The sequence below is a fragment of the Lepisosteus oculatus genome, chromosome 15 (assembly GCF_040954835.1).
Source record: "Lepisosteus oculatus isolate fLepOcu1 chromosome 15, fLepOcu1.hap2, whole genome shotgun sequence".
NCBI classification, from domain to species: Eukaryota; Metazoa; Chordata; class Actinopteri; order Semionotiformes; family Lepisosteidae; genus Lepisosteus; species Lepisosteus oculatus.
In genome coordinates, this window is record NC_090710.1 from 16,976,931 (window position 1) to 16,991,563 (window position 14,633).

The following is a 14,633-nucleotide window of genomic DNA, read 5'->3' on the forward strand; positions in this document are numbered from 1 at the left end:
TAATGTGAAAGTCACCGCTGCTACAGTATATAGCTGCTTCCAGCAGTGTTTGTAGGCTAGTAGGAGAAATCCTTCTTCGTGCATAAGAATTTCCAAACCAATAGCCTCGTATGAGGCAGCACTGTAACCCAGTGGGTATCATTCCTGTCTCAAAGAGCTGGGGTCCCAGGTACAATTCCAGACCTGGGGTGATATCTGCATGGAGATTGTATTTTTCTCCTGTGGTCACATGGGTTTCCACAGTGCTCTGCTTTCCTCCCCAAAATCAAAGAAATACTGGTAGGTTATTTGACTTCTACTGTATGACAATGGGTCCTGATTTGGGTTCATGTCTATGTCTACCCTGCAATGGACTGAAGCCCTGCCCAGGATGTAGCCTGCCTTGCACCTGTTGCTTGCAGGGATGGGCTCCAGCTCACCAGCGACCCTGTACTGGATAATGTGGTTAGAAGATGGATGGATTGAAGCCCCAGTACGCAGACAAGAGTCACTGTCCTACAGGACGTGCCACCCTTTGGATGAGACCATGCACTATTTCACTATTGGTGACTACTTAGTCTCTAAAGATCCTGTGGTTCTGTTTGAAAGAGTAGGTGAACTGCCTGAATTAAATTCTGAACCTCTACTGTCTAGCCTACCTAATCTCCCCCTTAGTGCAATTGGTGACGCACTTGATAATTTCACCTGAAGTGTTTTGTCCTGGAGGTGATGGTACAGAATGGATGCCACGTGCCAGCAGTGGCTGAAGTGGCTCCCTTCATACATGGTGTTTTTGGGTCTTTAGGCATGAAAATTGCTATAGAAATGCAAGGAATTAATACTTATTGACAACTGCTGGCTCATCATTCGTGACTCATGAATATAAGAAAAACGCAAAGACAAGAAACCACATGAACGTTTGCTTCTGCACTGACAAAATACAATGAAGGAAATCAGTCATTTTACAGCTGAAACACTGCCATCATTATGGAGGCTGGGGAAATTCACAGGGAAATGTGATAGTTTAAGGAATTTCTTGAAAACATTACCTGGAATAGCTAATGCTGAATTAATTTTTGTTAAAGATTAGAATGGATTGCTGCTGTGCTATTAAAATCATTACGAATTACAATCATCTTCAACATTTTTCAAAACATTCAGTAGCAAGGAAACTCCCACACACTGTAATATACACAAATCATTTATTGCAAAGAGTAACAGCTAGAGATGTTCAGGAAAGTTCATGCTGTTCATACTGTCTATGCCATTTCAAGAAAGAGGTGTTTTGGACTATTTCAATAAACCACCTTGGCCACCCCAGTGTTTAAACTACAGTAAAAGTATGGAAAACTACAGCATATGGGTTTGCCAAGAATACCAGTAGTAATTTTTTAACAAATAAGCAAATGTGGGCCATGTGTATATTGTAGATCTTTTGTATACACAGTAAACTGATACACACTGCTCTTTGAACTAAACAAATAACTCTTAAGAAACAGCCAGGCCCAGGTTTAAGGAGTGGTTGAGGAGTATTAGCGACTGAGCTCATTGATTTTCTTCAGACCCTGCCTGTTGTTGATGGTTTTGTGGACAGTGATGAGGAAGGGGAAGGCGGAGGGCAGCTCCACTCGGTTGCTGAGTTTCTGATGCCCCCAGTGCAGGCAGCGCAGTATGTCGGCCAGGTCCTTGCGGCCTGCCCTCTCCAGAGCATCCTGTAGGAGCTTCGTCTTGTTCAGCTTGTTCCACGACCTCTCGTACCTGCGTGGAAACTCTGCTCTCAACTCTCAAAGCGTCTTTTGGTGCTAAGTGGCGCCAATAACAGGGGGGTGCCGTTATTGGACACAGACGAAATAAAGTCAAATTTCCTTATTTGAAGTTCAATGAAACAAAGAGAATGTTCCAAATCCTTTAAAAATATATCTTCATCACAAGTTTTCTATGTCATCATCATTACCAAAAGCCACTGCCCTTAATAACAATAATAGGTGTAGGGAACTGTTACATTGCTGCATTCAATTGTCCCTGTCCATACACCCCGGACTCAAACTTCATTAAAATTCTAGGACTGTAACACAAGCCTCCACAACTTCACCTCTCCAGATACAAATAAGTATTGGGTGATGATTTATTTTACAAATCTCACTATAATTATTTTTTTAATCATTTAATAATGACTACGATCATATGACAAACAAATACAAATCTATGCAAAATATATGACTATTACTGTATACTGCAAGTATTTTTTGTGACCAGTTGTACAGTAATGTAACAAAGTATCTTTACACAATTTATCCCACATATTTTACACACTGAAAGAAGATATTAAAATGCCTGTCATGTTGTGATCCCTTTAAAAATAAAAAAAACACCTTTAAAAATTGAGCAATGTGTTTGGTAGGTTAGACCAAATCAACTGTTGTAACACGCTCTATTGCTTCAGTATGCAATTTCAGTGAAAATAATGTACTTTTTGTACAAAAGGCTACAATTTGAAAACAAAAATTGCAGATAAAAATAGGAGTGCTTTACATTAAAACTCCCCAGTCTAGGCGTGGTGTGGCAACAGTATATCTGCTGAACACATGCCTGTTGCGGTACTATCTGCAAGGAGCAGCACCAGAATGTTTTTCATGTAGAAAGAGAGGACGGTGTTTTATTAGAAACTGCGTTTTAAATGTCCTCTTGCACCAACCCAAAATACAAATGAAGTTAATAATTTCTGGCTAAAAAAAGCTACACAGATCTGCAATATAAATGTATATTTGCAATATGTAACACTGTATACGAGCTCTCATGGCATGTTGTTAACGTTTCCACGAAAATACAGGAGTTTAAATTGAAAGGCAAAATCTGTCCCGGCAAACTATAGAAATATTGTAGGTAGTTCTGCAGAATGCTCTACACCAAAAAAGTTACAGTGAGCCAATCAATGGTTCACAGTGCACGATTTACTCAGGACTGAGGGAATGGAAGGAAACTCAAAAGAATGAAAGAATGACATACCAGCACTCCAGCATTCTGCGTGCCTGGGCTTTCTTCTCCACTGCTGCGGCATGGAACTGCCCGATTTCTGCCCTGGTGAAGCCCAGCTCATACGCAATGATTGTCCATTCAAAACCAAGTTGTTTGGAGAGATCTTGAACAGACTTCAAGTTAATTACAGCATCCTGGACTCAAATAAATGTAGCTTCATTATTTACTAGATCAAATAACTTACTGTATACCTCCCAATAATTTCCCTGGCGGCAATGCAGTTGTCTGAGGATATCAGGTAGCGCTGGGGCTCAGGGAGCTTGGATTTGATGTTTTTTCCATAAATATAAATTATTTATACTGTAGTTATTCACTCCACATTTTAAATATAGTAAAATAAAATAAATGGTAAATAAGAAAGGAAAATAAACAAGTATAAATTTTGTTTTAAAATGTTGAATGCACTAATGAATCAAATGTCAATCGTTCAAATTGTTGTCACTGTTGGTAGAGTCACATGGTAGGGTGGGCCACATTAAGAAAATAAAATTCTCTCTGGCAGGTTCATGAAAGATTTTTGCTGTATCTAATGGAAGTTCATTTTTATTACCTGTATCAACTTTAAACACATAAGTTGCTTATTGTGAATTAAATGTTTTTCCACAAAATCAATACAACAACCACAATACTGTATGTACAACAAAGAATGTTTAATAGGGAAACAGTATTTCACCATGAAATATTTTGGACATGAAATTTTATTACATGGAAATAGTGATCAAAGTATCCTGTATATTCACTATCTGGTTTCCTGGAGCTCTGTCTCAGTAGGTGCACTACCCACCAGCTGAGCAATTGCCGAGGACATGATGAATGTATGTAGAAAGCTCTAATAATGCCATTTGATCAGGGAGATTTTAGCCAACAGGGGTCCCACAAAACCCAGATTTTCCAAGTTGAAAACAGGAACATAATTTAAGCAGCGGGCCACTTACCTCTTGAGCTTTGTTTGGCATTTTTCACCCACACTTGTCTACTCACTATCATGGAAATAAGAAAAAAAGAACAACTATTACGTTACGTTTAAAAAATTCCATCTCTACAAACCACATTCATGTAATGTTATTACACAATTACAGTGAATTCTCACAACAGTACTTCACTACTAACCTGCAGTGTTCTTCAACTCTTAACTTTGAAGGGAAATTTGTACAGATTGAATTGAATTCTCATCAGAAACATACACTTTAAATTTTAATAGTACCATTTGTTATTAAAATTTTATACAACGCTATAAGAAAGTACAGAGGAATACATTCAAAAGACTCACCTCTTGAGAACTGAAGAAGCACAGAGACACATGGAGCTTCCTGGGAGAACTAACCAAGTCATCTCAAATGGGATAGAAACCTTGTTACCATGCAAGTAACTACAACAAAGCTCTGGTCTGTTAAAAATTAAAACAATTAATGAAAGTTCTGAATGTCTGTCAACCCCATTACCTTCAGTGGAGTACTGACCTATTCTGACCACACTATATGTCATGATACTGTCAGGGTCAACAACTCGAACATTTATCACATGCAACATTTTACACACTATATTTGAAAAGATTTTATTTATCTTCACTTGGTACATGTTATCAAGAAATTACATGACATTACTGTATGAGTGTTTCCTGAACCCTTATTCTATCACAATGCTCCGAAACACCAGCCTGATATCTTACCAGAAGAATCACAATTGGCTTGCTTGCAAACCTTTAGCAAAAGCTTGCGATTGTTTTAAGGGCCAGTTACGCCCTTTAGGCTAGCTAAAATGTTGAAGGGTTTCACAAAGTACAGTGGATAAAACAAATTGTAAAAGACACGTCAGCTTAATCAAAAAATGTCCTTGCGACACAAAGATCTAAATTACTGTAGAATGTAATAAATGCAAGCAAATTGACTCACTGTTGTACAGTGACAAATATTGGATTAAAAAAAAAAGACATTTCTTAGAATAGCATTTCTGCCCAAAAGCAATTGCATTTATGCAAACTACATATGAATGAAACACCCACATTGTTCCATCAAGTTATGTGTCATTTGAATTCAACATAAAAATGTAGCATCACTAGAGAAACATCTCCATACATCACCAAGCAAATGCATTTTGACTACATCATTTCTTGCTCTGATTTCTCTTCACACATTCTTGTCTGCTGGACTGCTTGTGATAATTTCACAATAACCTTGATATCAAAATGCACCCCAATTTCATTAGTCACACGACTCAGTATGAGTAGGAAAAAAACAGCTCTGTGGGCCAGTGATCAAATGTGTCAAAATGTTTATTGACAAACTGCTCCGGTTTTCAAATCAGCTCCCCCCAAATTAATACAACAGACAACAACAGCACACTATGGAGCAAGTTCACAGCTGAAGTCGGAAACGGAGCCTATTACCAAACATGAAAAAGAAGGGAAGATTTTGAATCTTTGTTCTAGGATGACAAGAGAGATTCTTCCTCAGGCAAACGCACATACTTGAATAGCTCTTGATTTCAAGTTAAAAGCATAACATTACAATAACACATCCACAGGCCCGCTGATTGCAAAACACAGAAAAGGTTAAGAATTAAAAACAGTCCATCAGGAAGATGGAGTCATATAAAACCACAACGTCACTTTGCAACAGCTGTCCTAATTATGCAAGGAATAAGAACTATTATGAGTACTGTGAAAGGTCTATAATGTAACTTCACATCACACACAGTGCCAGTACACAGCTCCGCAAGGAATCAACTACACACATTTTACAAGCAGTCCAGATTTCCAGAGGCAGACCAGGTGTCAGCTGCCACACGATTTTCTTCCCTTAAACACAGGTTTTAATTCCAGTCCGTTAATCGGTATTCGGTATGCCCTTTCACGCCCATCACTCGGCGCGGGAGGCTCAGTCGTCTCCTCCCCTCTGCCGCAGGTTCCGGGACTTGCCATTCTCCAGCTTCCTCCTCTTGAAGGCCACGTCCTCTCCAGCGTCACCGCCAAGGGAGGTGATAGTCCGCTCTTTGAATTTCAGTTTCGGCTCAGAAGGGACTTCTGGGGCCACAGCCGCTGAGGGCAATCCCTCCGTCTGGGGAAGCTGCAGGTCCACCTGCTCGCTGTGGGGGGGGAGAACAGGAAGAAAGTCACGGCGAGGAAATGTGTGGGAGCAAGCAGAGACGACAGACTGTTCCTGAACCAAGCTCTCTTTCCTGGAAAACAGGAGAGCCCTCCGCGCAGTCTTTTACAGAGTCTTCATGGCACCTGCAGCTCCAGATGAATTCAGCAGGAGAAAGTGTTGTCAAAGTGCTGGTATAACAGAGCTACTGCAGTACAACAAGGTCAGTTCGGCAAGTCCATCTACAATAACGTTTCTCCATACACTACCTGAATATTAAGATATAAACCTCACAATTTGCCCATTTCCCACTCTTCAGACAGGAAGTAAAAACATTAAACAAACCTATGTGCTTTTCCCTTAGCTTTCCAAATACTGAGCTCAGATTTTATACACACTATTGCACTGTTTTATCCACCCTGTATGGTTTGGGAGTTTTTTTCCCCCCATCGAAGACACTTTGATACTCCTAAAGTACACTTATCCGTGTTTTTAGACACTAGGGGCATAAATTCACTTATCATTTATCACATATACATTTTTTTTCCTTTTAGAACATATGTTTCTGACTTATATTTAGAAAAAAAAACTTTTCAAAGGGTAAATAATTATGTTATAATATGAGCTCCTTGGTATTCTGAAAATCTGACATCAAAATACTCCAAACAAAGTTAGAAAATGTATTCCACAAACATATGTTCCCTTTTGCTTGTACATTACTGCATTTGGTCAAGTTCTCCCCAGGCAACGAACTTACTATGGATCTTCCTCCTGCTCTATCTGTTCCCATTCTCCATATGGATTTGCCTTCGTAGTCACTTTATTCTGTCTCTGCTCCGGTTCTGGAGATGAAGTCTCCTCTGTCTCCTTTTCCTGGGCTTCCTTCTCTTTTTCCTCTGGTTCACCCCTCTCCTCTAATAAGTTGCTCTCCTCTTCCGCTGGATTTTGCCTCTATTTGGAATGAAAGGAGACAAATTGGGGGTACTTTACACAAATGGCCTTTACGAAGTGTACAAAGGTTATAAAGGTACAATGTCACTGGCTAATTCCAAAGTGGGACAGATTATAGTGGCCTAGATAGGTTATAGAAATAAACACTTATTTAGGAGCAATGATTTTTGCGAGAACTTGCAGACGATTTCATATTAAACTGAAAGATAGCAGGCAATCTAATTTACACAGGTAAGTAATGATGCTTTTCTCACTGAAATGATTGTGGTTTTAACTGGTTCAAAACCTGGTATCAAATACTTGGCAGTACATATTCTCTGGATCCTACAAAAGATAGCTCAGTGCTCCACTACAGCCACTACTGCATTTTTGTTCTTTATTCACCTTGACTAATCACCTCAGTCAGGCTGTTTAAGGATTTAAGGATGTTCTGAACTACAGAGTCACCCAAAGTGGTCTGTCACTGTTTAGTCTGCTATGTTGTATTGGAGCCCCAAGTGGTTCAGACAGAGGGATCCTCAGTACAGATTCTGAAAGAAAATTGTTGGATTTGTCGGACTTCATTGCGACATTGATAGTCATGGTGAATGCCATGACTGAATGGTTAAGTGAAGTGACAGCCGAAACGAGGGGTGGGGGTGTTCTGGTTCAGAGATGGTAAGAAAACAGAAAATACTGAGTGTGTAAGTACTTGTAAAAGTATCACACAGAGCTGTAACAAGGTGCTTAAAAAAAGATTTAGGTCCTTGTAAAAAGATAAATCCTGTCATTCACAAATTAAACACAGCAGGAAAAAGGTTCAAATATCTGTATTATCATCTGGAGGTTACTCCTGTCTCCTTTCAGCCACACCTGCAACTTATAGCAAAACCTTTTCTTCACATTGAAAGTGATGTAAAATTGGTGAGGAGGATAGTGTATGTGAATCAAAAAAGAATTCCTCTTGTAATCTTAAGGTTTGTAATCTTGTTTTTTTTCCCCCAAACGGACAACTTAGGACACCGTCCACAAACCAGAATGTAGCACTGCAGTATGTGACAAAGGACAGCCAGAAAAAAAGGTGTAAACCTAGTGATGTCCCATTATAATACGATTCTTAACTGTATTTGTCTCAGTCAATTCTAACACTGTTAGAGGGTCCTGTTTGACCTCCGCTGCATTGTATCTACTTCTCAGGCAGGCTGGACCTGCTGCAAATGCAGGCAGCTGTCTGAGCCTCACAGTGGCCAGTGGAAAAGAGGTGTAAGATTTTCAGGTGCTGGTGGGCGTCTTACTCTGAAACTGATCTTGGGCTTTTGGGGTTCTTCTAGAGTCTCCAGCCGTTCTGAGTCACCTTCTCCCTCACAAGCCCCATTTTCCTCAGATGAGGCCCCAGACTCAGGGGAGGGAGGTTTCTCCTGGCCTTCGGCCGGCACACTGCTCCCAACCTCAGCTTCATTTGGGGTGTAGTCCTCTGGCTTCTCCCAAGTGGACTCTGCGGATAACGGACATCATGTGTCAACGGACCTGGCTCTTTCACACTTTACAAGCCACAACACATTCAAACAGGCAGAGAATGCGACATCTGCCAAAAATGCTTCCACTCATCAAATGGCTCTCTTTAAAGCTTCCTAAATTGCTTCATCAACCAAAAGTTTTCCTAAAGATCTCCATCTCATTCAGAAAAAGAATTTAACAACAGAAGTCTGAAACAGAAAACGTTTGCTTTAAAGGTGGAATAAGCACCCCTATTATCTATTTTGGATCTGCACACAAAAAAATAGCCCATTGGAGATGTCAGTACAGTGTGAAGTGTAATGTGCTTTTTAATTTTAAACTTCACCGCCATTCCATCCACATTTAAGGCACCTTTCTTCCAGATAAACTTCAAAGTTATCCAAATTACATTTATTGGTCTTAACAAATGTAGAAGAAAAATCAATTTATGGTAAAAAAATGTATCAATTCCCTCTTAAAGATCTTTCTAATTTCTGGAAATATTAAAGCGACTCCCTCTAAAAAGAATAACTCAAACTGAAGCAACGGAATAGAATTCCAGTTGTTAGAATCAATTCAGAAACTTGATGAACACCGATACTTACCACCACTCGCTGTGTTATAATAGTAAGTATAACCCTCTGGACTCAATGCTTCAATCCATGGGCAGCTAGTTGTTTTCTAAGAAGAGTTACACCTTGTTACCCGTAGTCAATAAATATCTCAAAAAAGCACTTTTGACAAAGGCCTTCCAATAATATCAAGCTGAACAATTACCTTCACCAGGGTAAAAAGAATGAAAACAGATAAAGTTGAACAAGACTGTTATTTACCACAACTGATTTTACTTTCAATACTTCTCAAACATTGTAAACAACGATGTCAGCTTTTACAGAGTAGAACTAAATGTACCTCTGCGATTCCTGTTCGTTCTTGAAACTGCTCTGGTTTGTCCCACCGTGACTCTGAAATAAAGAGCGGAGGTTTCTCACTCTGAGTGGAATTCAGATCTCAGTTTGAATGGAATTAAACTGATCTACACACTGATGCAAACCCCAAATGCATCCTTCCTCCTAAACAAACTTGGACAGGCAAAACATCTAAACAATCTCATGTTTTCTGACACAAAATACCCAAAACAATCCACTTCCACATTCTGTCACATGGGCTTATTATAATTACTTCTCAAAGCACATTACACATTGTAATGTTGTCTGCTAAGCCACGCCTTCACTGATGTGTGATAACGCCTTTCAGCTACCTGCACTGCACCTTTTTTAATTTTGATGTACTATTCAACAGTTCAAATGTTGAAAGCGAATTACTCGACAAAACATCAAATGCATTACAAAACTCGTAGTCATAATGTATGCATTAGTCATAAGAAATACTATATTCATTAAATCAGTGATACCCCACCTACTATTTTACCATAATCCATAAAATTAAAGTCACAACGGCAGGAACTGAAACAGGACACACTTACAATTTATAATTGTTTTTTTTTATGATCTAAGCAGACTAAGAAATTTAAAACAGGATAAGGAACAAGTCATTATTGTTTAAAATTCTTTTCTACTTTTTAATTCTGTTATTAATGAGCCTTTTTGCTGGACATGTTTATCTTTATCTACTTGCCTTCAGAAAATAATCGACCAATCTGATGCCGTCGCCTACCTCCTGTCACGCTGTTGTAGTAGTAGGTGTAGCCATCATCGGTAACTGCTTCGACCCAGTCACCCTCACCACCACTGCCTGCACCTGAAGCCCTCTTTTCTGCCCGTTCACGACGTGGGTCTCGACGTGGGTCTCGCCGCGGTTCACGCCGCGGTTCTGCAGCCTTTGATTCTAAACACACATAATCAGCAGAACCAGTGTTTTAGTACAACAATATACACATCAACTCAGAATTGATGGAACAGCTATAAATATGAAACACTTTATAAAGATGACATATTGTTGCAATTTTAAAAACAAAGACCTTTTACTTAATCTGACCTTAATTACACCACGCTTCCAGGGGACAGAAAAGGTAATTTATCAAATATATATTTTTTTTAAAGGAGAAGCCTTCTTTTCTTGTTTAACAACCACTTTTTTTGTAAGGTTTGCCTTTGGACAACCTTTCTTGAAAAATCTATTTTTCTATAGTTTCTCTACAAGAAGTCAGACAAGCATGACGTTTAAGGCTTTTTTCTGTTTTCCCACTTTTCCCCCCAGTCCTTCTTCTTGGCACACTGGAAGCCATGCTCTATATTTACTTTCTGTCACTTCACTTTGAGCTCACTGGTATTTACAGAGCTTACCCGAGTCAACTCCTAGTCTTTTAAGGTCTTCTTGGTAAGCTTTCAAAGCTGCTTCTTCCATAGCTTCAAATTCTTTAGACATTCGCTCCTCCTGCTTTGCTTTTTCAGTGCTTTTCTTCTTGATCTGCAGAACATAGGAAATGGTGAAGGTCCTGCTTGTGTCAACTTTTTTCCATGGGTGTACTGAAAAGCAGGGACCTTATCTACACTGAAGTATAAAAAGATGTGCTGCATGCACATTAATCTTTCTGTTGGCAACCCTGCCATCTACAGTAGACTCAAAGCAGTACAACCACGTTATATGATGTTTTGAATTTAAAATAAACCTACAAAAGTTTCAGTGTTGCACACTTGAATCATTTTTTTATGTTAGATATCTGACACCATGAGTTGTAACGCACACTATAGCTTATTGAAAGAATATGAAGTACTGATCCATCACTCTGAAATATTATTTACACAGAAACGAAAGCCATCTTTAAAATGAACATTTATTTACAGCTGATGGAAAAGTGATGAGTGTGTTATATATATAAGAGAAAATCAACCTACCTCATTAATTTTGGCAGCAACATTTTCTTTGTGATTTTTTCCCCTTTCATGAAATTCAATACTCTTGTTTTTAAACAGAAACAGAAAATAAAATGTGAATAATTTTATTAAATGAATACTTCCTTAATTTCACCCATTGATATTGCATAACAAAGGACTAAAATATCCACTTTGGAATACAACAAAAATGTAGTTTTCTGATAATGGAGACTAAATTTAGAGAACAGTGCATTTTGAAATAAAAACAGCAAGAAATTCAAACCCAAATGAGCACTGTGAATATTGCACCCACACAAACCATCTAGGATAAAACCAATTTTGCATCCTTTTCAGAAAAAGCACAGCTATTGTGGTCTTGTCTGCATGTTACACACTTTACAGAGCACGTAAGACTAGGCTATATTTCTATTTTACATAATACCTGACTACACATATTCTCTCAACAGAAGGTTAACTGAAACAACATTCTTACAGGTTTGTTGTCAGCTATCCAACACTTGCAGTACTGACAGAATTTCTTTGGCTGCGATTTCCAGTAGTCAGCCCTGCAAAGAGTTAAAAGAAAAGATTTTAAGAAGCATTTAGAACACAATAAATATAGAAATGTAAGCCTTTGAGCTTAAATTTATCCGACAAACTTTGGAATAATGGAAAATGTAAAAATCAGGACATAGTCTTTGAGGAAAAATGTTATCATAGTAAAGACGGGGAAGGCATTTTTTAATTGAGGAATTATGTACGTAAGAACACAAGAAAGGTAGCAAAAGAGAGGAAGCTATTTGGTTTATTTGGTTGCAACTAACTAACTGATCTTAAAGATCTCATCCAGATATGTCTTGAACAAAGCAAGGCTTTGACAGCATGGCTGAATCCAGACTCCTTAAACTGTTCTATTCCATTTTAAATGCACATCTTATGTTTCTTTAATCCGCCGGTTTCTCTTCTCCAGTTGATTTCAAAAGAGTCTGTAGGATTTACACTGTCAGTGTCTTAGGATTTGGGATATTTGAATTTGGCCCTCTCACATTCTTCTCCGTTCAATATTCTTTTCTTTCAAAAAAGTAAGATGTGTTTGAACTTGCCTGGCTTCCTGGTCCCATTGCCCTGTATTGGTTAAAGCTATATCCAATACATAAAACAGTTACCTGGTTGCTCTTCTTTGAATGAGTTCCAGAGTGGCAATATTTGTTTTGCAGCACAGTGGCTACAATTTAATCTTACAATTCTATGATTTTTTTAGACTGTTGAGAACGGAGTTTTGATAAATGCGTATGTATAACATTTCTTGCTTCCTTGATTGGGAAAATGTCATCGGACCCTGGTTGTTCATCTTTAAAGAGTGGCGTGCTGCTCGTCAATGCGAGACACATTGTCAGTTTTTCCCCTTTCTCAATACTTGAGTGAAATGCACATAATACTGTACATCGACCATTTCCCTTTCATCATCTAAAAGTTTTCCATTATTATCTCTTAGACATTCCACTTAATTTGTTGTTCGTTTTTAGCGTTATAATTCTGAATTCAAAATAGTTTTCACTCTAATATTCCCTTCCAACTTTTTCTTGGCCCTTCTAGTACCTTCTCGTCGGCGCTCGCAGTTCAATAAATACAAATCCCTGAAATGCGGAGCTGTCGCCAAAAAAACATTAAAGATCCGTCACCAAAACGTCACACTAACCCCCAAACTACATTAAACCGAAGGCCATTTTTAAATACTTACATTTTTACCAATTATGACAAAAAAATCAATCTTCAGAGATTTTTCTCTGTTTCAAAACTATAAAACACCTAAAATTCCTTCTCTAACTTAGAAACCTTCCTCCATTCTTCTCGTGTAGCGACACCATTCAAATACGGCAACCGTCAAGGGTCAAAAGACATATTTTCAAATTGCAAATCTTTTCGGCACTCGGTTACAGTACAGTATATTAAGGTTTAGCACATAACATCTTACATTGACGAGTAAAATAAACATAATATTTAATATATACATTTATTTATAAAGATTTTGTTTATAAAGATACCTTGTTTTGTAGTTCACAGTTGGACTTATATGTAATACAAAGTCATTTTTTTAGAAATCATTCTCACGGCCTCCCATATGGTCTAGCGGTTAGGATTCCTGGTTTTCACCCAGGCGGCCCGGGTTCGACTCCCGGTATGGGAAGTAAAAAATTTTTTTCTTACTTTTATAAACTGCACACAATAACAGAAATAAGAACAAAACCGTGTTCGACAACTGACGTAAGCCTAACAAACCAATTGTATACACTTGCTTCTCTTAAATGTAAGGGACGTTCGTATTCTATTCTCAATAGCGCCCCCACCGAATTAATCAGATTCTCACTTCTGCATGTTTCCGGCAGATTCTGTTTTGATGAAAGCATGCACTAGTCGGAAATATTCTACATAAACACCCGGATGTCTTTCGCGTGTGACTTCGTGCAGCTCAAAAGCATCCATGCGATACGAGTGGTGCATGTTTTTTGTACATTCCTGTTATGAGATCTCATTATGGTTATCATTACTATTTGTGTCCTTTATGCCATCTTTAGCACAGCCTATCGATGAGCTCTTTGAAGTTTTATGTTCCAGTTTAACCCATATACATGCTAAATAGCCTATACCCTCAATAGTTACAGTTAGCGGGTCATTCTTGATACCGTACATAGACCCACCCCACTACTTCTTATGCCCAATCTTTATGAAAAAGTATGTACGTATTAATTTTATATTTGTCCCCATTATTCTCACTTAACCCTGTTTCAGTTTTCTACCACATAATTCAGTTCGTGCATTTGCCTCTAGTTAATGCTACTAATTATTCTTTACATGTCTAGCATGTGGGAATAACTACTTAAGTAAAGTATTGTTTTCTTAAATATGATTTAATATTAATTATATGAGTATATAATAATTCTGATTATATTCTATAAATTAAATTAATGATTATAAAAGTGATATTTTTACCTTTGAAAGTATATTTTCAAAGTACTTTACAGGAAAAGTGAAAAAAACTGTTAAAACAAAACAGTAACAAACGTGGGAGACAACAAAATTAGCACAAGGAAACACAATGGATTAGAAATGGAGTAGAGGATGTAAAGAGCAGACACAGACACCAATTAACTCAAAGCCTTTCTGAAGCAGGAGGTTTTGAGTCTGGATTTGAACGCGCTCCATGAAGATGACTCTCTGAAATCGTAGGGAACAGAATTCCACAGCTCTGGGGCACAGAAAGAGAAGGCCC

The 14,633-nt window shown here is 38.3% G+C and overlaps 2 protein-coding genes and 1 non-coding gene across 4 annotated transcripts; 1 reads left to right on the forward strand and 2 right to left on the reverse strand.

Moving 5' to 3' along the window:
- Positions 1-1,177: 1,177 nt before the first annotated feature.
- On the reverse strand, positions 1,178-5,165 carry LOC138223139 (p53-induced death domain-containing protein 1). Of its 2 annotated transcripts, none has more exons than XM_069179017.1 (4): positions 4,286-5,165; positions 3,951-3,995; positions 2,986-3,128; positions 1,178-1,737 (listed from the first exon to the last, which is right to left on the reverse strand). In XM_069179017.1, exons 2-4 carry the CDS (start codon positions 3,969-3,971, stop codon positions 1,512-1,514), a joined length of 390 nt encoding a protein of 129 aa, XP_069035118.1. In that variant the 5' UTR covers positions 3,972-3,995; positions 4,286-5,165; the 3' UTR covers positions 1,178-1,511. The 2 variants fall into 2 exon arrangements, with proteins under 2 accessions (XP_069035118.1, XP_069035117.1); XM_069179016.1 differs by having other exon boundaries at positions 2,986-3,149.
- A 104-nt stretch (positions 5,166-5,269) lies between these two features.
- wbp4 (WW domain binding protein 4) lies at positions 5,270-13,240 on the reverse strand. Its single transcript, XM_015363665.2, has 10 exons — positions 13,104-13,240; positions 11,856-11,928; positions 11,384-11,446; positions 10,832-10,955; positions 10,203-10,373; positions 9,438-9,490; positions 9,131-9,206; positions 8,324-8,523; positions 6,856-7,049; positions 5,270-6,099 (listed from the first exon to the last, which is right to left on the reverse strand). Coding segments are annotated over exons 1-10 (1,164 nt in total). The 5' UTR covers positions 13,106-13,240; the 3' UTR covers positions 5,270-5,891.
- A 238-nt stretch (positions 13,241-13,478) lies between these two features.
- trnae-uuc (transfer RNA glutamic acid (anticodon UUC)) lies at positions 13,479-13,550 on the forward strand. The gene has a single exon. It is a non-coding gene; the product is annotated as a tRNA-Glu (tRNA).
- The last annotated feature ends 1,083 nt before the right edge of the window (positions 13,551-14,633 follow it).